Source organism: Eretmochelys imbricata, chromosome 15 (assembly GCF_965152235.1).
Source record: "Eretmochelys imbricata isolate rEreImb1 chromosome 15, rEreImb1.hap1, whole genome shotgun sequence".
Taxonomy (NCBI): domain Eukaryota; kingdom Metazoa; phylum Chordata; order Testudines; family Cheloniidae; genus Eretmochelys; species Eretmochelys imbricata.
Genome location: NC_135586.1, coordinates 24168351 through 24194470, shown reverse-complemented (window position 1 = coordinate 24194470; position 26120 = coordinate 24168351). Strand labels below are relative to the sequence as shown.

Below are 26120 nucleotides of genomic sequence, written 5' to 3'. Positions count from 1 at the left end.
AGCTTTAGAGCAGTGACGAATGAGGCTTCAGTCTAGAGCACCACCCCTCCAAAACAGCAATCACCACAACTTTGAATCTTACACCCGCACATGGCTGCATAGCCTAAAACCGGTATATAAAAAAAAGTGGGCAGCATACATCTCTTAACCTGTGCAGCATGTGAGAACTCATTTCTACTCAGTGAACCCGAGCAAATGAACCCATCCCATCCAGTTTAAAACAGGATGAATAGGACCTACTGCAAATCGCTGCCAATTTTCCCAGATTAGCATTAGCCTCCTGAATGGGAGTGAACTTCAGCCAGTGTAGATCTATTTAGTAAGCACCTCTCCATAAACCTTGAGTGGCACAGGTTGTTAAATACTGACATTTTCCTTTATACACCAGTTATTTCTACACATGTAAACCTTGTTTGCTTTAAAGGATTATTCATTACAGTGCCTTTTTCTTTTAGGATTCTCTCAACAGCTTCTAGGTGGAGAGAGACTACGTGGGCAGACGAAAGGACACTTCAGGGGATTAGCCACCAGGTATTCTTCATCCCTGCCAGGCTGGAAATAGCAAAAGAGAGGTCTCAGCCCATGCCAGCCCCAGGCCAACAAATTTCTTTGAATGTTTTGTATTTCAAATGCTAGGACTGAACTGGTTTTATCCTCATCTCAGGTCTTGATGCAGGAAGTGTGAGCCGTGGCAATACAGATCAATAGCCTCTGAGTATTTTGTGCCTCTCTCAAGATAGTTCGGAATCAGGTATTTTATCCAACTCTGCATCTCCTTTCTAGGATCCTGCTAATGGACCCAGAGCAAGTCTGATCCCTAAGCAGAGTCAGGTACCAGTGGGAATCACCCTTCTGTAAGAGACTGGCACTTCAGGCTTCAGCAGCATCATTCTGGTTTGTTTTACTATCATCTTGAAGGAGTGGTGTTGTTTCGGAAGACTGAGGTGGTTCAGTCCGTGGGTCTGGCTCTCGTGGGCTCTTCTCTCTGGCGTTTCTCTGAATAAATAAAAGCAAGGACAGGTGACTCAGGATGCAGCTAGACACCAGCATTGGTCATCACATAAGCCAGTGACTAAAGATTTACAGGCTACCGGACAGTATGTTCAGCACTGGAATTTGTCACCATGTAAAGACTCCAGACTAATCTGTAGTTTAATGACACCAAGAAAGGGAGAGCAAGCTGCTCCCCGACATGTCCCATTCAGAGACCAGAAACGTGATGTTTATTAATCCACAGCTACTATCCTCTCAAGAGCAGCAATGAACCCTGGGATGAAGTAAATGCTTAAGGGCACCAACACGTGGTCCATTTTATCACAGAACATTCTACACAGGTTTCTAAACAAAGCCAGGATGAAATAAAGCTGAAGAATGAACTACAGGTTCCAAGAGGGGTGTAAAATTGGCCTTTACTACAATAGTATCTCAGACAGTAAATACATCAGGCATTCTAGATCAATACATTACCCCAGCAGCCTACAGCACTTAGTCCATTCCTGGGCTGTTCCATCCTGCCAGTGAAAGTTTAGTGCAAAAAGCCTTTTGAATATACAAACAAGCCGTATGGCAACTTAACCCAAAAAGCTTTCCAAAGTAAGCATCATACATGAGAACAGCGTGACCTGGTGACTCATTCTTTAGAAGGTGGTTGACCTACTTTTCTGTAATAAATGAAGAGCAATCCTAATATATGTGAGTATGAAATAGTCAGACTGGTAATACTGGGACACATCTGTCAGTATTCTTTAAGTGTAAAGATCAGAAGCAATAAAACCCTCTATTTTGCCTAATGAGAGAAGTATTCTCAGCTCCATGTGGGTGCTCCATATTTGTACAGAGCTCTGACTGTGACCTCATGGAATCCCAGCAGATGCCCCTCCCGAGAGATTTTTACCCCAAGTTAGGTTAAGCAATCTCAGGCTGCTCAACCTGGAAAGCACTTAAGCATATGTGTTAGACTCCCTTGTAGGAAGGGCTCCTTTCTTGATTATAGGGCCTTTAACTGGAGTATGTCTCTCGATCCACAAAGCGAGCACACATTTAAAAGGTTGAACAGCTCAACACCTTGATATGGAATCTAAAAATATTTAGCAGGTGCCAAGAAAGTTTTAGTCAATCCATTTCTAAATCACAGCTTTGAAAATTGTTGCCTAGTCTCTCCTGGTGTTGGCTGTATCTGTTAACACTAAGAAGACTGGCGAACAACAAGTTTTGGTCTCCAAATTCATTTTCAGATTTAGCCAAAGTGAGGGAGGTCCACAGGTGTCACCCAGACTCTTGTATGTCATTGCTGATTTTACACCCTTCCCCCCCCCATGCCCCAGCAAGCAAAAGTTCTTACAGATGATAGGACCTCACCTCCATGCCAGCTGTCACATCTAGCCAACATTGCAACCATCTCCAGGGCTGCAGATCATGGTTTTTCACATCAATCTACCAAGAAGGGGGTTTGAAAGAAGAGTTACCTGCACCTTCTCTCCCCAACACCTAATGAAGTGTGATCTAAATGCATGCAATATTCCCATTTCCTAATTTAAACCCAAAGCAAGCTTATTGCCATAAAGCACGAATAAAGTTTACCAAGAGGGCGTATTTTACACGTGAACATTGAGCACTTCAGTTTGACAGCAGATTTAAGCAACATTTCAGCAGATTTATCATCAAGTTAGTATTGTTTAGAGAAGAGGAGTTTTACCTTTACTGGGTACCCACCTACAGGCTGGCTTCCTGCAGCACCATCCCCTTAACTGGAGTCAGCGGTTTTTCGGACAAGGCCTGGTTGGCCTCTTTAGTCTTTTTATTGCTACTCCAAAATAAAAAGCATTTTTCCTAGAAGATAATCAGGCTAGTTTATGTTGTATTTTAAAAGACATTTGGAAGAGGTTTCACTTGAAAAAGGGCAGCTGTGTTTAAGTTGTAATCATGGTTTGCTTAGTTACTAAATTCTAGTTCTTTACACGGTGTTTAAATTAGAGCTACAACTTTATTAATCTTCTTAAAATAATCTTTACCAAGCCATCTTTAAAATGGTCTGTTCACATTTCAGACCCTTTAGAGACTTCTAATGAAACGTAAAAGGGTTTGTTCAGTGGATTGGGATTGTCGCACACAGTCAGCTGCAGGTAAGCTCTACTGTGGTTGTGCAAGGGGGGATTTTTTTATTTTTTTTTAAAAAGCTTTTGTTTGGATTGGTAGGACAGACAGACACCATTTTAAATTGGCTCAAGTTATAATCCAGCATCTAACTTTGCATTTAAGAGACTATTTAACATTTTCCAGTATCTCACTGAGGTTGAGTTTAAGCAACAGTGCTCCCTCTAGAAAGCTGCTCTGGGAAATGAAGTACATTTTATATGCAGTTGCAAGAATTTAGGGAGATTTCATAATGGATCACAGATGGATTTAGAGCCTTTGCCTTAGCTCAGGTGCTCAGTGAAGAGCATTCTGGCTCTTCAGAGGGAGGACTGTTGTTGATTAAGCAATCTATTAAGAGCTGATCATTAACCCTTCACTAGATCAAGAATACACCTTAAATGCAGCATTTATTTTGACCTGTGTTGCAGTTTGTATTATGCATCTATTGATCACTATAGAGTTACATAATCCTAAATGCTCAGCAATATTCCCCTACAGATTTATAAGGCCACTTCCAGGTTCTCTGCTGTGATTTTTGTTAACTCACTTTTTAGCGAATAAGAAGAAAGTTTCCTGAAGTTGCATTTGGTTGTATAGCACCAATATAGGCTCAGTTATGGCTTAGCTGGCAACACTACTTAGCTCACCAATGGATAATTGCAAGTGCCTTGTGCCTAGGATTCTCTTTTGCAGATCGGTATTCAGTTTGTTACCAGAGGCCTCCATTCATGCAAGTGGCCAACTGGAGTTTGTTAACCCTGTACTGAATCCCCATTGATTGAGTGCTCCCTGTAGAGGATACCCACGGCTTAGGGTCTGTTGTGGTGTCCCTGTTAAAGCCAACTGCTGCAGAGTGGCCACTGGAAGGAGCTGTGAGCCAGTGTATTTGACAGCAATACACTGGTTGCAATTGCCCTGCATAAACACCCTCCACAGGAAGTTCTTTGGGCTGGTCTTCCCTACAGAATTAACTTGGGTTCCTTGCTCTGCGCTCACAGCCCCATCTCCATCTAAGGGTGCAGAAGCAGAGGGGTAAAGTCTCAGACCAGTGTAAATGTGGAGTAGCTTCTGGTTTCATAGATTGCAAGGCTAGAGGGGACCACAGATCTAGTTTAACTGCCTATATCACACAGGCCATAGAACTGCCCCAAAATATTTCCTTTCAAACTACAGCATCTCCAAAAAAAAAAAAAAAAAAAAAAATCCAGCCTTGATTTAAAGGATGCCAGGAATTGAGAACCCACCCACAACCCTTGTTACAATTTCCTATGGTTAATTACACTCATTGTTAAAGAGCAATCAAAGTCAACATCGTGTGGTTCCCACTTTATGACAAGGAACAACAGCACTTTGCTTTTCACATAATGGAGCTCGCTACTCTAACAGGTCAGTCACTTGGGCAATAGTTTTGATCATCATTTATCCCAGCTAATTTACTAATCTAAATCACTTCAGAGAACCATCAAGTGAATCAAACACTAGTGAATCAGTTTCAGTATACAGTAAATGGCTTAGCTTTAAGATTACACACACACCCAGTATTCCTTCGGAATTGTTCATCCACGCTCACTTTGCAACAAAGGGATTTGGAAATAATATGCCAAAATCAATTATGCTGTGGTGTGGCCTGGTTTAAATCCAATTATTTACTACTTGGAAAACCTGGGCAACTAGTTAAAATGGGTTTGAATATCAGCAGTTAAGATAAGTGGGATAAGGAAAAGCTAGCCATTTCTTTAGTGTATGCATAAGTCATGATTGTTTCAAGGATTTAAGGACTGGAGGGTAAAGTATGATCTGCTTTGGGCATCTGTTGCGCTAACATTGCGGATATCTCAATCACAGGTGAGTTGAGCCAAAGCAACGAGTTTTAAGCCAGATTCAAATGAGCTAGTTGGGAGGAGTATGTACACACACGCGACTTGCTGGTCAATAACCAGGAGGCTGTTTTAAAGCACACATGGACTATTTGGAGTCTTTTCAGGTGCACATTTTGGGGCCAAAGCTGAAAGACGTCACTATCAACGGTTTGTTTTTAAAGCTTTTTTTGCATCTTTTCTCCTGCATTATCCTCATGTTGCACAGCAATCCTCAAGATTACTCCAGCACAGTAAGGGAGTGAGACTGCCCCATAATGCTGCTATAAGTCCCAAAGCCATTCATGTTGAAGTGCCCTATATGCTGCACTCTGAGTAAACAGCACAGATTCTCAACACACCTTGATGATCTTCCCTAAGCCCTGGTCTACACTTGGGGGGAGAAGAATCGATCTAAGTTACGCAACTTCAGCTACAGCTATGTGAATAACGTAGCTGAAATCGACGTACTTACATCGACTTACAGTGGCGTCTTCACCGCAGTGACTCGACTACTGCCGCTCCCCCGTCAACTCCGCCTCTCGCAGCGCTGGAGTATAGGAGTCGACAGCAGAGCACTCAGGAGTCAATTTATCGTGTCTAGTCTAGACACGATAAATCGATCCCTGCTGGCTCGATCGCTTCCCGCCGATCTGGCAGGTAGTGAAGACATACCCTAAGACAAAGGGCACCAGAAAGTTTTCCTGCCTTAAGTGTACCTGGGAGGAACTACTGCAAGTGTACACTGGTTAACAGACTTCTTAGGAACTTAGGAGCTGGCTTGAGTCACTAAGGCCTGGTCTACACTACAGTTAGATCGCCGTAAGCTGCCTTGCATTGACTTAACTACGTCCGGGTCTACACTGCAGCCTTGTCCCACCCACGTAAGTGCCTTACTACACCAGCAAAACTATTCCACCTACATGAAAGGCTTACTTCGATGCAGTTAGGATGACACAGTGTCTGTGTAAACACTAACTTACATGGGTTGGCCCCTGCTCCCAGTCGGGAATGGAGCGGTCGGGAGGGTAGCCTATCAGGAGCTGGTGGGCTCTCAGCTCCCCTCACTGCCCCTCTTAGGTTGGTGGAAGTGCTCCTGGTGAGAATGTGCACCACCAACCCAAGGAAGGTAGAGTGGACATGCACAACTAGTAATTACTGTGGTGGCTGCAAGTCGACCTAACAAACTTCAGTGTAGAACTATCCTAAAGTTGCTAAATGCAGCAGAAACCAGCAATGGATTCTGAAGTCTAGAATCTGAACTACTGTCATACTGCTGCCTTTGGTACTGGGGGGAGAATAGGAATCAGGGTTCCAGGAAAGAAGAGGGAGAAAGCAGCTTACCTTCTTCTTGCTAGCTTGCTGCATTGAACACAGTGAGCTCCTGGCCCTGTTCCAGACTATTTTACCCACTGCAAAGAATCACAGCCCCTACAGAAAGTATTTGCAGTCCAGACTGCTATGTGGTTTAGCAAACCCACTGCGAAGGCACTGAGTGATCTTAAATAGAGATGTCAGTCAGCGCTAAGAAGCAGCTAGGCAAGGGAATATCTTTTATTACACCAACTTCTGTTAGGAAGAGAGACAGACAAGCTTTTGACCTTGAAGTCACCTGAAGCAGAGCTCCGTGGGAGCTTGAAAGCTGTGTGTCTCTCTCTCAGCAACAGAAGTTGGTCCAATAAAAGATATTACCTCACCCACCTTCTCTGGCTAATATCCTGGGACCATGACACCATGTATAATAAGCCAGACTTCTGGAGAGTAAGCTTGGGGTTTAGCTAGTGAAAGGAACTGTTCATATACTTTGAGCCATTCAAGCAATAATTAACTAACAAGCATCAGTGGCTACTTCAATGCTTGCTCTGGTCAGACCAAAAAAAAAAAAAAAAGGGGGAGAGTGACCTTCCCACACTTATCACATGGCAGAAACAGCTTGTAGGAACATTGATGAGGAATTTGGAGGCAGGGCTGGAAGATACAAAACAAAGACGCCTCATTGGTCTTAGAGTGTCAGCCCAAAAGACCCACTCATTTATTGAAGTCTTTCAGGTGTTAAGAGATAGAAGTGAGCAGAGGTGAGCAATGCCCCCTAGTGCCTACTTCGCAGCAGGGCATGTGACCATCAAGCTAGGACATCTTACCTAAAAGATCAGCAATCTTACATTGGATTAAGTAGCACTACAAGTGAAAAATCAGAAATTTCTGGATTAGGTGGAAAGTTGGCATCAGTTGATTAAGTCAGGAGTTTCGCCGTTTGCTTTTTCCTACCTGTCTCTTCACCTCCAGTACAATGGCAGCAACAATCAAAGCGACGCCCAGACCGATGCAGATATATTGCACGTACTCCAGCACAGATGGGATCAGAACCAGGTTGGTGTAGAACTGCTTTAAGACTGAACCTTCAATGGCTCCGCTCTGCCCAGAAGAGAGTAGTTTTCAGTGGCAGTTTCATAGCACAGAGATTCTGTATTAGTGGTGTCCCCACTGCCTCTAAAGCCTGGCTTGGAAAACTTATTTCGGTAGATAGAGGAATTCAGGGAAGCGTAAGACGTTAACAGACCACAAGGAAATAAATGCTAGTCTTTAAAACAGAAGCTGCCAGAAGAAGGAAACAGAAACAGAAGGAACTTGTACTACAAGTAGTACTCCTGGTGGTAAGAAATGCCTAGGCAGCAGGGTCTAAAGTGTTTGGGCCAGCGACAATCGCGTTTTATTCATTTCGTTAAGTGACAAATACCCAGCATGCTCTTCCAGCTTGTACAGCTGGTAGGTATTTGCCCATCTGTGTTAACTTGGGAGACCTAGACCAAGAAGTTAAGATAGAATATCACCGATGCTTTCTAAACACATACAGAAGTGGACAGAAGAGGTTAATGGCTCAAATTGCAAGTCTGAGTCAGGAAGAGATTAAAAGTGTGCAGCCAAATGTTGAACAAAGTGTTTCTAATCCATTTATGCAAAGTTACCAGTTAAGAACTGTGCAGCTTAGACCTCTACTCCAGTTGAAGTTTCTCCAGTACAGACATGTAACGCTGCCCTTCTAGTCCCTTCCCACACTGCTGCTCATCACAAGCCATCTACTTCTTCCAGTTGCCCCTAAATTTCCTCCTCTGCAGTACAGACTTTGCATGGTTAACGTTACTTTTCCAACCAAGAGGAGGAAATCCAACTCACCTCTGCAAACCAAAGTATAGGCAAGACAACTGGCTTGATCTGTCCCGTTTGACTGAACAGAAAGAAAAGTTCACACTTATATTTATAATCACACAGTCAATCTACACAGACCAGCATTATACTCCAATGGTTTCTAAGGAGCTGGTCAGTTTTTACTAGACATTTCAAAATTTTACAGGCATGAAGACAATGCAAAGAGTTGGTAATTTCCCCCGCCCCTCCCATTTCAGTGAATTCTTCCTATGCAATATTAGGTCTGATTAAACTTCACAGATGCAAACTTTAAAGTTGTTAGTTTTTAGGAGAAGAACTTGAATTTTAGTTGATGTTTAATAAGTAGTCAGCATTTCCCAGATATCACTGTAGTATCTGAAATACCACTGTTCTTCCCTTAGAATTCCAATAGGAATCACTTTCCAAGCATTGAGTTTAATGGGAACCTCTGTGCTTAATCCAAGAGTAGTTGTAATGCATTCTGGTAACCTATGGAGTACTGGAAGTGTAGGTAATAGTGTTGCTGTCTCAGGTAATTGTTAGAGGCTGGAATAAAACTGGTCGAGAGAGAGCAAGTTTACCTCCTCCTACAAGAGCAAGTAACCTACCGCTCCAAGTACTATAGCACCAGTTTTTAAGAGCTCAGAACCCAGTTTGGAAGTCTGACCACTTGTTTTGATACTTGAGTGGCAGGAGCATGCTTTTGGAAGGCTGACTGCAATTGTGAGCACACAGCATTTTAGGAATCTCACCCAGGGAGTCTACTTTGAATTTTCATTTGCAACAGGGCCATCAGAACACAGACTAGTGCACGACTAGGCACTGCTACATTCCAAGCTCTTAGCCTAAGATCAGCCTGCGGCTTTATGTCTACCCTAGAAATGCTTTGCCAGTGTATCTCCCAGCATGGATGCAACTGTAAAAGCAAAACTGCACTTTGCACCAGTCTAGAAACCACCCCCCTCCCCAAGTGAAACAAGCTACACTAGTAAGAGTACAGTTTTGCCAGTATAAACACATCTGCACTTGGAGTTCTGATAGCATAGCTGGGTCAGGGTTCACACCTCTTCACACTCCTGACCAACACAGCCATGTTGATAGGAGTCCAGTGTAGACATAGCCATGAACTGGTACAGAGGTGTCATCCACACAAATAGCTAAAGCAAGCTAAAGAAAGCCAATTGAAGAGGCATATATCTGCATATGGTGTGTTAAAAAGAGAAAAACCACGTAGAGCTTGTCTGTTCATGAGCTCAGCTGAGCAGCAAGATACCAAATGTCTTTCTCTCCGACAGAGAAGGCACTATGCTTTGTGAGGTATGTTTATGACAATATCTTGACAAGTTGAGGTTTAACAACTGATATGAAACTGAGGAATGGGATTAGACTGAACAGATTGTACTACAGTAGAGCCGTTTCTTTGGAGCCCGAAGAATTATAACAAAGAAGCTATTCAAACAGCATTACATTTGTGAAGTTAGTCTCCTTAACTTTCAAGCATGTAAGCCACATGCCTCTTGGACATCCTCAGAGCAAGCTACTTACCTTATGCCAGAGACTTTCTTCATATACAGACTCAGTTGCAGCTTGATGGAGCAGTTCATTGGAATTCCCGTGACCTGCATTAGAACAGGAAACCAAGCACTTCTCAGCAATACCTCCTGGTGTTCATGTAGAGGAAAGCGCTTCAAAAAAACGACTAACAAAGAATTGCAACATGTGAAAGCACACAGTGTATACAAAAGAGGCGAGGGAAGGCGACCAGAAAGAGGGTAAACGGCTCTGAGGAAGACCTTGCCTTAGGAGGCAAACTGTATCATTGCTTTTCACTTTGAGCCTGGGCTACGGGGAGTGCTTAAGCAGAGACAAAGAGGTGTGGCAGTCGAGTCAAGATTCAGAAGACAGAACAGTTGTCTAGGAAGATCGTAACAGCCTCTTCTGGGAAATCTGATGTGTTAGCAGAAGAACTCTGCTTTCAGAAGATACTTGAAAGGGTCCTCCAAGGTGGGCAACCAAACCATTCCTCAAATCACAAGACAAGACCAAAAACAAAAGCTGGCACATAAGAACGGCTGCTACTCTAACAGAGAAACACTAGGTGGAGCTGTAGCAGACCAATATTGTGAAGTTAGCACACAGCAACTCTAGAAGGCCAAATAACTGACTTACACTCTAGCACTCAAAGGCCTAAAGGCAAGCTGGAACAATCAAAAAATTGGGCATTTCTATCCTAGTGTAACTTATGAAGATAGTTTTAGTGCCACTTCAGCTTGCTTTGAAGTTTAAGAGCATGAGGATATTGCCCTGCAGACAACTAAGTGTCAAGGTGGTAAGAGGCACAAAAAGCGAATGCCCACCCACACAATGTTTCATTCTTTGATTCAAGCAGTTTACTCACATTACTTCCACAGTTGTGCTAACATTCATGAGGATGATTGACAGGTGTCTGGCTACAAACTGTTGCAATATCAAAACATCTGTCAAAATGATGTTACTATGGAGAGTTAAAGCTAACAAGATTAAGGCTTTAGCACGATTGCAACATCACTACAGCTTCCTGTTTAAGAGTATTATGCTACCCATACACTATTTAATATCTTCCCCACCATCCCCAGCCTTTCCCACTCCTCTGCTACTAACCTTCAATAGCTTTGTAGTGCAAAGCGACAGAACGGTTTGTGAATTGTGCAGTACTGAGGTTTTATCTCTACAGTTCATGTTTATTACAGCTATTTTAATTAAGCCTTTATTGCCATGGACTTTATTTTATGATCTACACAGATTAGCAAGTAATTGGGGGCGGAGGGTGGAGAATTAATCTTTACCTTTTAAAGAGCCAAAGTACACTTACCTCAGCCCAATATTGTAAAAACATGGCGTGCTTAGCTCTAGAACATCTATTACCCCTCCTTATCCCTGCAGATTGACAAGACATTTGCATGAGAGCTATTGTTTTGGTTGTTTATTTTAAGCCTGTGCATTCGTCTATAGGCAGGCTTAAAACAGCTCTACAAGTGATATCTAGAAGTCAGAACACAGCCCCTTAATGTGTTCAAGATTGCTTCATTGCCCTGCAACCCAACCTCTGGTAAGAGCACCACTGCACTCTCTGCAGGTCCCATGGCTGCTGGTCAGGAGGAAATCCTTAAATTGCATTCTCTGGAGCTTACCAAAAAACCCACCACACTTTACTGAGCATGCCTTGGGTGCTTGTTACCTGGGGAAACCCTATAAAATACAGGATCCAGAACAGCAGCTAGACTTTAGGATGGTCCTGGTAGCCTACCAAGCTGGAGGTGCCACGTCTACATTGGAAGTGGAAGAGAAACAGGTGAGAAATAGAACAGTCACAAGAGAAGCCAGCCAAAAGCTAGTAACCAGAAGGGAACAGAATAAGGAAGATAACCTTCTGGGGGTAAAGTTTTGGATACAAAATTTAAGATTTAGGATAGGCTTGTCCAAAAGTGTGTTGAAAGGGGTCCAATAGCAATAAGTGCAGGATGCAGAAAAAGTATTTATTCCTCCCTTTTTATAATGACAGCAGCCTGTCAGGAGGTCACTGACAGTTCTAGCTGTTGCACAATCACTTGGAAGCGTGCCCTGTTTGTACATTTGCGTATGCTACTGGGCTACTTCTCACAGCATCAAATGGCTTTGCTCTGTAACTTCATGGATAGCATTCCTGAAGTTGCACTACAGAGCACAGTCTTACTGCCAGATACTAAGGAAAAGGAAGACATTTCACCCACTACAATAGGTTAGCGGTCAGCTCCAGGTAAGTATTTCCTCCAGGATTAGCTGGTGCTCTTGTAAGACCTGTATGTTGTCTTGACAGACCGTGCAAGAGAACAGCTAAGTTCTGACTAGATACAGCAAAGTACAGGATCTTGGTGAGGTTCGATGTGCAGTGAGGAACGGGGGAGGGTTTGAACCTCATTTATTCTATTTCTTTAGCACATATTAGACTTTTATTCACTAATTTTGAAAAGCCCCTTAGCAGGGTGAGAAGTCATTCCCAGCGGGGCAATTAAGCCAGAGCCATCAACGCAATTATGCTGGTGCTGTGTCTATCTGGCACGCTGTATTTTGCAATTCTCTGGAAGTAGATCAGAAAGTTTTAATTATGGTTTTACAGCCATTTTATCTAAACACATCTCAGCAATAACCATTTAAAATCCTTGTACTATGGAACCTAGTCTTGTGGCAGCAGTTTTAGTGCCAGAGCGTGAGGAAGTTGACGGGCAGCCAATGTGCGGCTCTGTTGAGAGCCTACGCTGAAAATGACAGGTTTCAGAGTAGCAGCCCTGTTAGTCTGTATTCGCAAAAAGAAAAGGAGCACTTGTGGCACCTTAGAGTGGAAAAACATTCACTGAATGCATCCGATGAAGTGAGCTGTAGCTCACGAAAGCTTGTGCTCAAATAAATTGGTTAGTCTCTAAGGTGCCACTAGTCCTCTTTTTCTTTTTACACTGAAAATAACATTCCCAGACACCTCATTGTGCAGAGCCTAGACAGAAAAGCATCTAGAGTCTCACTCTCTCAAGAAACAGCCTGCGTGAGACTTGAAGCTAGCTCACCGGATGAACGTCCAGGAAGAGCCCATGCTGCTCCTTATTGGGATGTAATCCATCAACGGCTTCCACCAATACAGGGTCAGCATTGTAGAAGTGTGGGTGGGATATGAACACTGGTGCATCTGAACAGAGTTAAGTCACATTAGAGGGTTTGCACAAATGTGCTTATTTATAGGAGTTACTGGCTAAAGAAATGCCAACATGAGATCTTTCGTGTTGCAAGCCAGATCCTTGAGGGTCTGCTTCCCCCTGCCCCCCGCAGCTCATCACCCCATGCCCCAGATTTGGGCAGAATGACATCAGACCTAAGCCTACTTTGGCAGATGAGCGTGAAGGAAGGAGATTTCCATACCTTCCCCAGCAGTTTATTCCATTGCTTAGTGAAGCTTAAAATTTCTTAATACTTAACCTACTTTTTCCCTGCTGCAGCTTAATCCTACTACTTCTCACTATCCATGCTGATTTAATAACTCATCTGTATTGTCCAGCATCTTCTATGCCTTTGGAGATCATGAAGCCAGAGGTGTCACAAAACTGACAGGGGCCTTCTGTTCTCCAGAGCAACAGCTGAAAGGTGATTGGGCTTCAGTTTAGCTTCTTCACACCCATGGGTAATTGTGCACGCCCAACTGATACATCTCTCTTCCCAATTGTGCTTAACTATTTCCCCTCCATATCGGGTTAGATATGTACAACTTGACTATAGGACAAAAACCTTGCATGAAAATTTATCCGTCCTTACTGCTAATCCCCTGGAGATGCTCAGGATACAACGAAGGGGCTTTTGTATAGCCTATGGACCCATGCCATCTCTGTACACAGCACAAGCCAAGAGTAAAAGGCTTGGTTCTGGAGGGCAACATTCACTGCGTTCTTGTTATGATCTGGATATTAGCAGGTTTAAAACCAGATTACATGGGCAACAAGCATTGCCAGAGGTGGCATGCCGAAAGATAGTCTGTACAACCCATCAACAGTGGTACAATCTCAAATTAAGACCTGTTGACTATTTTTCTTGGGCCATCAGGCAAGGCAACAGCCTAGAATGATTTTTATTTTTATTTTTTTTAAAAAAAAACAGTAGAAGTAGAACTGTGCCCGTTTTATAAATTATTAGAGCTCCAGCATAACTGCTTGGAGCAAAAACCAAGCATCTTGTCCCCTATTTTCAATAAGCTTTAGAGATCTACATTTGTCATCATTCTGAAGTGACTGCCAATATCCTAAAACCAGTTCTTGATTTTTTTTTTTTTTTTTTTTTTTTGGTTTGCTTTACAGCTTCAGGCCCTACTCCCCACTTCCTTACACCTTACTTTACTTACACCGGGGGCACAGCATGGGGAAAAGTGCTACACAGTCAGAATTCCCCAGACATGCTGCCATTGGTAACTAGTTGTATTACTTAAACAGTAGTAAGACCACAAAGAGATTTGCCTCAAGGGAGTGATGGGAGAACTACTGCTTATGGCTTGAGATTAGCCTAGCCAACACAGTAGAGTAGCCTAGGGTGCATTCCCCGCAATGCAAAGGGAATGGACTGTGTTTCATAATAGCTCTGTCTCCAGCTGTTATTGGACAGACACTGACATACAAGACTCACTCATTCGACAGGTGCTGACATTCTGGATTCCAGATTCCCTGCAGGGGCAGAAGCCTTCATTTGGAGGATAATCTGTTCCGTTGGCAAATAAAGTCTTTGGAGCCACAAATCGATAGGTTGGCACCCCTTTAAATACTCCAGACTGCTCATACACTAGCTTCATGGATCTAGAGGGATTACAGTGAAATATCAGAGAGAAGGAAACAGCTCTTCTTACAGATAACTAAGGGGTGCAGATGAGCTGCTTTGTGGCATCACTAAACTATTTGATGGGCCATATCTGCTCTCCCTTGTTTAGTCTCAAGTTTAAGAGAAGGCTCTCACCCCTGTTGCATCTGGGGCATTTCTATCAGGGGTCCTAAGCAGTGGCACAAACAAACAAGTCTATGGGGCACTCTGGTAAGAGGGGAATCAGGAAAGAATACATTGCTGCACTCAAGGAAAGTGAACAGGGATGCAGAGAAGATTCCATGCCCCCTTCCTCATGTAGTTTCACCCAGGTCTCTAGGAGTCGGAGTCCTTCCAGTGGCAGGGCTCCTCCCTTGTCTAGTTCTGAGTACTGCTATCCCAGAACATGTTACTGACCTCTTGACTGGAGACTAAGTACTTAACCCTGCATTCTCCCTTCTAGGAAGCCAAGCTTTTTCTCCTGCAGGAAAGGCAGGTGATCCTTACAGACAGCAGCCTGCAAGGTTCATATAAATACCATGCCAGGCACTGGGGAAACATTCTGTATAGGCGTGGTGTTAATTTCAGTTTGTAAGAGCATGAGAACAAGGCAAAGGGACTGAACTGGAAGTGACCAATGTCATTTCCTTAGTGGGACCCACAGCACTATGACTTGACTGGAGCACTTGAGACTCCACAGGCTTCCATATGTGGAGCGATCTATTTATTCGGAGGGGAGTGGTGACCGCTGCGTGGCATGGAGCTCCAAGAGAAACGGATGGTTACTTTGGCCTGCAGGATATTGCTCATCCTTGGAAGATGACCTTCTGCTTTGTTAGAGAAAGAGAAGGCCAACAAATTATCCTTGCTTGATTCTCACAACCCAAGTCTTGGGACTCTTAATTACTAGGGTGCCCAACCCTGTGACCTTAGCACTAAGTTCTCTTGGTATTGCTTAATGCCTTCTGCACACACAGATGTTACGTTTCTCTTGTAAGACGGCCTTTGGCTTAGTGAGCTAGTTTGCATGGTAACTGGGAAAAAGTTAAAAAATCCAAACATTTTCAATTCTGTTTGCTGTCATAGCAAGAACTTGTTTTGCATTGCAACTGCTACCTAGTAATGCAATTAGCATAGTAGACCAGTGCAGACTCATTTTTTGAGAGCAGCAGATCTTTTGATGGTAAGACGTGCCCAATCAGACAAACAACTGCACTCTGAATATTTGAGATCACTTCAGAACTCCACCTTGAACACTGGATGGTAGCTGAAGTTTAGTTCTACAAATCAGTGTTATTTTAGAGGACAGATGAGTTATAATGAAAATAGCTATTTAACTAAGCAAGACCATACATCTTCCACCCACTTGCATCCTAAAGCTGAAGACTTTGCACTTCCAGTCATGTGGATAGACATGCAGCATATAAGACAATGTAAGCTAATCTTACCGGCAGGCATCAGGACTATAAAACTCTAGAGAAGAGGAAGGGGTCATGAAAGGAGGCCACATCTCTCCAGAAGTCCCATTGATCATGTTACACTCATCAGACCGCCAGTAATTCAACTGCAAGAAAAGTTGAAAGAGGAATTTAAAAGCCAGACTGACAACTATGTTAGCCAAACAGCCAAGCTAACAGTTTCCTCTACATTTTAGCCCTGAGTTGTTCGCTTGTTCTTCATCCTCCACTTCAAAAATAGTCTTCCAGCAGTTCTACCTGGTGAGCAGCAAAGCAGTTCAAAGAAGTCTAGAGAGCTCAAACTAAAAAGAGACCCTTCAAAAGAGTGTCATGTAAACCTTGTCTCCCATCCAACACCAAGAGGAAGTCCATTCCCTCAACATTTAAGGACTTTAGCCCCAGGCAGGTGGCCTGTAACCTGAGCCCTGCCACTCAGGGCTGAACCCCTCAGCCCTGGGCAACGGGGTTCGGACTTTGGCCCTGGGCCCCAGCAAGCCTAAGCCACCCTTGGCAACCCCATTAAAACAGGATCCCAACCCACTTTTGGGTCCTGACCCACAATTTGAGAACCCATCTTAGACCTTTGTCTAGCATCAGGCACCATTTTAGCTTCAGAAAAAAAATTGGTTAGCCATAAAAAGAGCTCTTGACTTGGTTAGCAGAATGATGTTAGGCAAAGAGGTGTCTTTTTAGAAAGCTAGAGTTGCTTCCTAGAAAGCAAGGGTACATTTACCTTTTTTAATCCATTCCATGTATCCACAATGTGGATTTGATTGATGTCTGTGGCCCCTGTATACACTGTGAACATTCCTGTATTCGAGTTGTTAAACTGTACAAAAGAAAGAAGAACGACAACTTCCCTGGACCCATCCTATGCAGCAAGATGACAGCATGTGGCAGCATCGCTACATTCCTAAGCTTAGTTCTGGGGACACTTTCTGAAGACTAACCAGGTTAGTAAAGACTTTGCTGACTAACTCCTTTGAGGTATGCCTAGGGACATTTTAAGTTCCTCCCCTGCTGGGGCAATGCTGCCTAGCATTTAGAGAAGGGGAATAGGAGTCAGGACTCCAGGGTTCCATCCCCAATCTTGGCACAGACTTACTATGGGACCTCAAGCAAGACTGTGCATCAGGTCCCCTATATGCAAGACACAGATAATGTGGTACAGGAATATGGGAGGCTAAATGAACTACTGTTTCAATGCTTTGATGCAGGGTTCCAAGCAGTGTAGACGTGAACACAGCAATACTTAACCCATCTCTTTCAAGAAGCTATGAGACCCGTGGCCTTGTGGGCAACATTCACCTGCATGAACAATCCTATGTTGGCAGAGGGGTAGCCTAAGAGTTGGTTTTAAAGTTACCAAGCACGGGTTTACTTACATCCGCAAATAAGCCAAACTTCCCCTTGAAAGGGATCAAACCAGGCACAAAATTGTTCAGCACGTCTATAAGAGGGTCGTCATAGCCCCACATGATCTCTCCCACGGTTCGGTTCATAAAAGCGCCCTGTCCCAAGCCAGCCAGTGCGCCACTTATTAACATCTTCAAAAATTGAGGTAACGACTCCAGCATAACAGCTGCCCCCTAGGGTAGAGAGAGAGATTCAGACAGGGAATACCAGGATGCCATTTGGTATAGGAAGTGAATGGTAACAAGTAACAAGGGAAAGTGAGTGTCAGCTCCATTGTTTGGCCAGTTGGTCTGAAGCTCCAGGATGGATTCCTCAAGCCAGAGAGTTTCCCCCACCTCAAGCCTTTTGCAGTTACCTCCCACTGCAAGCACAGGATACACAGGAATAATTTCTGCTTCGAGTTCTGCTAAATTCTCATTCAAACCCCATGTGACCCCTAGTTTTACATGGTCACAAGCTAAATTCAACCCAGGTTAGCCAAGGTTAGAGAACCAAAGCCAGCATTCCCCACCCCCACATCAATTCCCTGGAAACACTTGTTTGGTTTTTAGAAAAAACCAAACCCCAGTGACACTCAGCAATCACATTGTAACAAGGTCACCAATCATCACAATCCAAGGTACTTTCAGGAGTCCTCTGTGGAGGAGGCCCAACTCCACCAGGGACAGTTTGAAGTGCTATGGGGACGTTTCGGTACATGCTCCAGTACCACGTAGTGTGAGTAGAGGCTCTTTTATTGTCCAAGAGCTTTGCTGAAGAGAGACTTGATGCTTGCTTCCCCCCATCCCCGAGCTGCTTTACCTCAGCGCTGGCTGCAACACACCATTGGTTTAATACAATATCCCTCATCTACTTGAGAACTGAGCCTGCCCCCCAAAAACATACCCCTTTCTGGACACTTTCCTAGTTGCCTAAATAGCTCACTCCTGCGAAAGGGTGGAGGTAAACACCCCCCTCCCTCACTTCCCCCAAGTTTTGGAAGTAGGGATGAACAGGGCAGTATTTTCTGAGGTGGACTGCTCAATTCTGGGTTTTGTGGCTGCCCCCCTCCATCATCTGTGTCTTGACTGAATGCCTTTATACCTGTATGGAGCCACATTTTGCTCAATCACCCCTCCTGCTTACCCAAGAGCAGGTAATTACCACTGTGCAAAGCTATCAAAACTCCCCCAAAAAGAAACAAGTTCCCCATGTCCTGTAGGCCAGTGCTTCTCAAGCTCTCTGATGTGGGGGACCAGCAATTTTTCCCCCCCCAATGTACGCGCAGACCAGCAGCCGATGGCTCCGGTCTGCGGCACCAGTCCACGGACCACCATTTTGAGCAGCACTGCTGTAGGCCACAGCAGCCATATGGAGGCGGTCCTTGATTAAGTCTAGTGTCTATCGTCTAAGCAGGGGAATGCACAGCCTTTGCCAGGCAGGCTGGCAGAGTGTCATTTTAGGGTACTGCAGCAGAGTAACTCCCAACCCCTGCAGACACAAGAGTAAGTAAAACCCCTCCGGAGTTTAAAGTAGTCTTACCATCACAAGGATGTTTGGCACAACAATGTAATCCTCTTCCATCCCGTGAGACAGGTCTGGCTGGAAGTAAAACCTCCGGTATTCCAGGAAGGAAACTGTACCATTATCATGGAACGTTATATTGGTTTTAAACCTGTACTCTCTATTTAAAAAAAAAAACAAAAAAACAAAAAACCCACCAGGCATAAGTAGTCATTGGGGGACTTTCTCCAACAACTCCAGATTACATATCTCCAACCCCCATGCTGCAGGAGTCAGAGTAAAGCTCACACAACATGCTAAGGTTTTGCTAGCACATCACTAGTGCCCTTTCAGTTCTGGCTTCATTAACTCCATGGCTGAAGTTGCTATTAGGTTCTCTTCTGCAAAAGGAGTAGGTGCTTATCTGGCACTTCATGACATATTCTGTAGGAACCATTTCAAGAGATTTGGCTTTGGGATGGGGAGTCTGGGATGAGATTTGTGGTGGGAATATAGCCATTATAAGTGGCCACCTCTCTGCTGTTCTCAGTCTGATATAAAAGAGCAGTCCTGAAGCACTTCTTGAACTGCAGAAAGCCAGCTCTAGTACAATCCTGCGCAGAAGAGTGAAAAGCAGAGGGGAGGAGGCAGGATATGTAGCAGAGAAGACAAACAGGAAGCCAGAGTGAAATGCAACATAAAGGAAGGGAGTCATCTGGGGAACAGAAAGTAAAATCAGGCTAAGAATTGAGATGAAGAGCAGAGTGCCTGGCTACTTGATTTAACACCCTTTGCTAGTGGAGAGGTTCTGTTGCTAGCAGACAGGGATCTGAAAGATCAGTGCATTCTGGGAAACACTGGAACCCATCTATGGCAGCAGCTATTTGCTATTAGTAGCTAGTTACCTTCCAAACCAGTTGACAATCAAATGCAAACTGCTTGTGTGACTTGAATATCGTCCCCTCCCCCAATCTGAGAAAAGAACAGAGTTGTCTACTACCAGTTCGCACAAATTCAGCAAATCACAGCTATTAACAAGGGGCAGGAATGCACAACCCTACTCACTGGAGAGCCCAACAAAAAGGAGACAGGATGGTAAGAGTTAATCTCCCCACGCCGCCCCAAGGCAGATATCAACCCAACATCTAGCACATCCAACTGGCAAAATTCCCACGCGGATTTAAGTTAAGATCCAGGATTCAATTCAAGGTTCATGTGGCAAATACAGTACAGTAGACCTGCTCCCCCGGGGCTGGGAGTTTTTAGTTTGTGGCACAAAGTGTGCACGTTGTGGGATTCTGGAGAACTAGCTAATTATGCCGCTTTGAATCAGTGGAAGCCCAAAAGAAAGCCTCGTATTGTGTGAGCCAGGTAAGAATAGAGACCCAATAATTACAGCAGAGAAAGGACAAGAGTCTTGATTAAGCTTAATCTGCTGGTAAACACACTTATATTAAGCAGCTTTGCCTTTATTCAGTTTGTAGGCTCATAATAAACCTACTCAAAACTGAAAGCATGTTAAGATATCTCAACCTACAGGTGATCAACATGGCTTTAGCAGAGTGCTGACTTGCCCGTTCTGACGGCAACGCCGATGTGTATATACAGTCAGGCTCCCAAATCCTACCCAACCAAAAAGGGATTAAAGAGAGCTAATCTTCCCACACAATCTTTCCTGGTCTACTGAACTGACTTTGGGTACAAGTTTGTGTCAGGGACATCTGGTAAGATTACTGTTAACAAATGGAAGGCCATCTGGTCTAATGCCTCCCCCTGCAAATGCACCAAAGCCAAGATTTTCAAAAAGTTACTGATTTTTGGATGTACTCCTTAACACTTCTGCTCCCTTTAAAAAAGGCCAGATTTCAGAGGACAGGTGCCTGGTACTTCTGGAAAAAGTCAGGCTTGTTAAGAGCGAGTGAGTGAGTGTAAGGGGTGCAACTCAATTTGGCAACCAAAATATTGGCCTGAAGTATTACAGCTGGAGTTTAAAAAAAGAAAAGTCGTGCTTTCAGACTTCAGTTTTTACTGTGCATTTTTCTCCTGTGCCTCCTAGCTGCTCTCTTGTTTGCTCAGCTCTGCTTACAACCTTGATCATCTTAGCTAGCTCTGTTTTAATTGACAGCCATGAGCTGGAGGATTAAAAGACGACTTAAACTGTTCCCTGTCCTGCCTTGTCTGGGTTCAGTGATGTATGAGACAGAAGCCCTGGCATGGATTTCAACTATTCCTCCCCCTGGATCTGCATCACTCAGCCCCACGTAAACCTTCACCAAGCTGGAGCAGAACTTCAGGAATAAAAGTCTAACAGTGAACCCTTCATTTTGGCTCAGCTTGTACGAAGGGGATTCTGCCAATAGCAATACTAGACCTGTAAACATAAGGCCCACGCTGATTCACCACTGGCTTGGCTCCCAGACGAATCTCTGTTGGATTCATCACCTCAAAGAAGAAGGCTGACAGGTAAAAAGGAACAGGAACGTCTTTCCACATACTGAAGGCGATGCTATTGGGGTCAATCCTCACATTCTGTAAGAGAAAGCAGACATTTGGGCTAGGCTTTATCACACCTGTATTGTTCCCTCTCACAGAAGACAGTGATTTTACTGTCATTGATGCAATGGACTCGTTACGGAGCAGCTTTTAAAGTGTACAAGACAAAACAGACAAGCGATCCTTACACTGGTCATACTAAGGGCTAAGCTGGAAGAAGGCTCTTCATATGCTGAACCTTTTTTTTTGGCACAGTTAAAGCCCCCTTGTGAACCTGGGAGCTCGGTCTTTTATCAAATTCCTTTAGTGAGAACTAACTTTATTAAAAAGTAGAACTTGATCACGTAGAGCAGGTTAAGAAGATGCAGACAGCCTGGCCTTTGAGGGTATTTGGGGCGGGGCTGCTCCATTTTGCACGATGAGGTGCTTGTTTTGGATTTGAACTAGTGGTCACTGCGCTACCAGCTTCAGCACATGCAGGTACAGTGGGCTCAGCTTGATACACGGAGCTGGCTTCTCCAGTCACTTCAACAAGAGCATGCTGACTCACGCTCAGTGTTCACATCACACTTTTCACACACATGCTAAATGCAGACACGGTCTTTGATCAAGCCAGCAATGGAGGGTAGAATCTTGTTCAAACTAATTTTCCTCACACCAACCATTCTCTGCCCTGAAGCGCTTACAGTCTAATGCAACCAAGGACAAATCACAACACAGATGAGTGCATGGGATAGCCAAGCTCTGGGAAACCTTTGCATACAGGGCTGTTCCAGACCTAGGGAAGGAGAGACAGCATGAACTAAAGCATATGCTGAGAGTGGCGGAAGTAAACAGAGTGGCCAGGACAGGTGCTCAGGTGGCACAAACAGAACAGGAAACTCTTGAGTTTTGCCATAAGCAGCTTTGTCTAAGACAGTAATTTGAGCGGCCACAACATGCTTCCCTTTAATCTGCCTGTATTCGAGCTGCAACAAGCTATCCAGGTTGAAGCCTGATAAGAATCTAGCAGAATCCTCATTCCAATGAGAATGGAAGGCAATTTAAGGCAATTTTTTTCTCAAATTCCATAGCCACAGCAGGATACAAGACCCTAAAAAGATTCTTTGGAAAGCCAGAGAGAGCACCTCTATCTCTGGATTCAACTTGGCTACGTTTGTTTGTACAACTGCACTGCCCCAGAAAAGCCTGCTCATTGGAGGTACAGATGTCAGCAGCACTGACAAGAGCAATACAGGCTTGGAGGAGGGAGATAATATTGATCCTGCAGGCTGATCTACATGAGGCCCACTGACCCCCGAAGAACCCTACCTGCATGGATCGAGACTATTTCGCTACTAATGTGTAATGGGATCGCCCTGGGGATGCAGCTGGGACTGTGGGACCGCTGTGCCCCCTTAATGCTCTCCAGCCGGGGCTGTCTCTCAATACCTAGCTAATGACCAGCAGCAAACCCCTCCAGGCGCTGTGATCACTCAACACAAAAGCATGGGGAGCCCCACACCTGGCTATACTGCACGAATGCTCCCAGAGCCACTCAATCACAGAGAAAGGCACCAGAACCAAATCCTCCCAGCACTGTACCTCAGGTCTTGCACTGCTCAAGGTGGGCAGTGCAGGTTTATTAATTGTTTCACCACTTCAGTAACGGAAAGTTGACATACACCAGCCTGTGCCAGACCTGAGCAGATCTGCCCCACGCTTCATACAAACGCACTGGTAAAGATAAACAGTAAAACAAATTTATTGACTACAAAAGTGATAGGCAAAAAGTCAGAGTGAGTTACCAAAAGAAATAAAACAAGCATGCAGTCTAAACTCTCAGCCCTATTAGACTGGGCAGCGACTAAGCCGTTTTTCCTCACCCCACTGGATATTTCAGTCCTTAATATACAAGCTTGTTCCTTAAACTTGGGCCAATCTCCTCTGTTGGAGTCTTCAATCTTCTTCAGAGTCCTGGTTGCTTGCAGTGTAGGTGGGGGCAGAAGGGCCCAGTATGTGTCCACTCTGTGTTTTATACTCTCAGTCCAGATGCTTAGAAAAAACAAGTCCAGGCATGTCAGGGCATTGTTTAGTCTCCAGGCAAGGTTTAGCAATCCCCTGGTGTGGTCTCATGCAGGCGAGTCATTGAATTGTAGCTCCCTTGCTGGACAATGGCTGTTGATGGGTTGTTTGAAACCCTGCCCGGGCGTTAGTTACTTTCCTTGCTGTTGCCTCTGGGGAGCGAATATCTAGCCGATTCCCCAGCTTACAGCATGTTTTAGTGACAACCATACAACACAATTCTCAACTTCATATGCATTAATGATATACATGTATGGATAGAGAAATGACTTTCAGCAGATCATAACCTTTCCCCGGATACCTTACAAGGCATGTTTTATGCAAGTTCACAATTATATAAAAATGAGGAATGTGGGGGTTACAGGATGCTCCTTCAAGGTAAAGCATGTCATAGGTATATCTGGAAAAGGGCACTGGACTCTACTAAGCTGGGGAGGGGGCAGAGGGAACCTTACAGCTTAACGACGGTCAGGGACTCATCTGATATCAAGAGGACATAGCTTGTGGTTTACAATTGTCAAGTCCTATTTGGCACAAGAGCGTCTTCAAATGGACATCAGTGCATCAGCTTTGGCGTTTCCCCTTCAGCCACTACTCAATCAGGCATAAGCCAGAAGAGAAAGGATACTGCATGAGCTACAAGACTCCGCTTGTTTGTCCTCAGACAAGCAAAATTTCCACTGAATGCATCCGATGAAGTGAGCTGTAGCTCACAAAAGCTTATGCTCAAATAAGTTTGTTAGTCTCTAAGGTGCCACAAGTCCTCCTTTTCTTTCTTCAAAATAAGGAAGAGGAGGAGGGTCTATTAAGTAACATGGCTCAGACAGCAAAAGTGCTGGAGAAAGCAACAAGATTTTAAGCTATTCTAATTGGAGAAGTACTTCCACCAGATCCAGATTACACAGAGCCTTGTGTCCAAGAGCTCCCTCTGATTGTAACCCAAGTCCCAACCTACCATCCAAGGTGGCATGACATGTGCCTAGGCAGCAGGCGGACTCCGACAAGAACGTTCAAGGTCTGGTGTTTCTTTATAAGCATGCATCAAATGAAGAAAGGATCATAGATAGGCGGACAAAGGAAAGATGCCTTGACTGAATATGCCTCCGCTGTGTTAAGGATACCAGGTAATTTTGGTTTCAGAGTAACAGCCGTTTTTCAGGTAATTTTGGTGTAATAAGCAGCATTTCCAGGGCTTTTAATGAGAGATTTTACAAATCCTTAACTCAATAGCCCTGAGACAGGCAAGTTGTCTGGAAATATTCACTGTAGGCCAGCATCTATGTATTAAAATACATATGAAAATAAGGTCCTTGCCCCAAAGATTTTACAAGCCCCAGGCACACAATGTTCAAACTGAAGAGGGACTGGGAATGGAATTTTGCTCTGCTGGATCTGTTAAAATGAACACAGCCTCTCAACAAGTAAAGTTAGATTTCTTTATGTCACGAGTATCACTTTTGATATTTGATTTGGTGCCTGTTCAAGGGTTAGTTTCATTTGTTTCCTTCCTTTGTAAATAGGTTTAAACTCCATTCAAATGATTAAATAACTCGACACTCTTATGGAACCAGATTAAAGTTGTGTTGATAATCAGTTAAGGAATTTCAGCATGTATCATGCTTTGTGCAGTTTTGTTCTGTGACTGGTCTTTAAAAAGGAAAGCCACATGAAAGGCTCAGAACTCTGCATCCCATTTATGTGAGTTTTACATGACGTCCATTACTAAACTGGATTTAAGATGCTCCGACTATCTGCGTCAGTTATTTAAGAGCAGCATTTTGCAGTGAATATGTAAACAGCTCTAAAGATACCCTACTTTTGCCCCACCAATGCCCATTCACTGTGGTCACCATCATACACAGGGCTGGCCACAGTATCTTGGGAAGGCTCACGCTAACGCAGTGGGTTCATTTTATAGGGGGTGGGACAGAGGTCATCTTTGGACCACCATCAACCTCTGAAGGGGCACGAGAAGCAAAGCACAGCTGTTTTGAAGGTTCTTCCTTCAGATCAACAGGGACAGGCCCTCCACCAGGTCCCCAGCCAGAGGAAGACTGTGCACATTTGACAAATTGCATTATTCAGATTCTTCCAGTCCCTCCACTATAGAATCCACAGTCACCCGCAATATTAACGTAAGACAGCCACCCCATCCTCACCCCCGAGCTTGGAAAGATAGGACATCTGGTAGGAAACGGTGAGCAGAAAGGAGTCACTTGAGTTGGACTTTCTCTTGTCAACCCCCCACTACATCCATTAGCCCTATAAATGGAAGGCAAGAAAGGAATAAAGTGATATTATCCCATGCTTTTATAGTCAATACTTTTCAGTCTCTGAAGAGCAATATCTCCTTTCTTTTCATTTCTGGAATCTTATTCATCCCCTATTCCGTTGTCCACCCTCCCCACCCACTTGTATTCTCCTCCCTTGATCACCCTGTCCTTATCCCACCTGTATACAATCCATAGCACTTAATGCTTCATGGACACTCACTCTCACAACACCCCCCATAGGCAATATCTGATTTTACCTACAGGGATGTCAGAGTCAAGTGACATGAAGGCCAGATGTGACAGAGAGGAGATTAGATGGCAGAAGTCCTCAGGTCTCAGTTCCTGTGGAGCTGCAAAAGGCAGCTTGAGGTGAACTGGCAGATACAGCAGAAAGGCTGTAGTTTGCATTAACCTGGCATTCTATAAAAATACTA

At 44.2% G+C, this 26120-nt stretch overlaps 1 protein-coding gene across 4 annotated transcripts in view; it reads right to left on the bottom strand.

Moving 5' to 3' along the window:
• Positions 1-354: 354 nt before the first annotated feature.
• Positions 355-26120, bottom strand: part of SCARB1 (scavenger receptor class B member 1) — a 34882-nt gene continuing 9116 nt past the window's right edge. Inside the window, exons 1-12 of one of the 4 annotated variants that reach the window (XM_077834976.1) lie at positions 21228-21293; positions 19762-19828; positions 18896-19037; positions 17344-17547; positions 16692-16787; positions 15950-16065; positions 14334-14500; positions 12737-12855; positions 9705-9778; positions 8166-8217; positions 7260-7406; positions 355-996 (exon numbers count right to left, since the gene is read on the bottom strand). In XM_077834976.1, the coding sequence (XP_077691102.1) occupies positions 871-996; positions 7260-7406; positions 8166-8217; positions 9705-9778; positions 12737-12855; positions 14334-14500; positions 15950-16065; positions 16692-16787; positions 17344-17547; positions 18896-19037; positions 19762-19828; positions 21228-21237 (1320 nt within the window). In that variant the 5' untranslated portion in view covers positions 21238-21293 and the 3' untranslated portion in view covers positions 355-870. Of the gene's footprint in view, positions 997-2358; positions 2830-7259; positions 7407-8165; positions 8218-9704; positions 9779-12736; positions 12856-14333; positions 14501-15949; positions 16066-16691; positions 16788-17343; positions 17548-18895; positions 19038-19761; positions 19829-21227; positions 21386-26120 lie in introns of those variants that run through there. The other 3 variants (XR_013348051.1, XM_077834975.1, XR_013348052.1) reach the window with 3 other exon arrangements.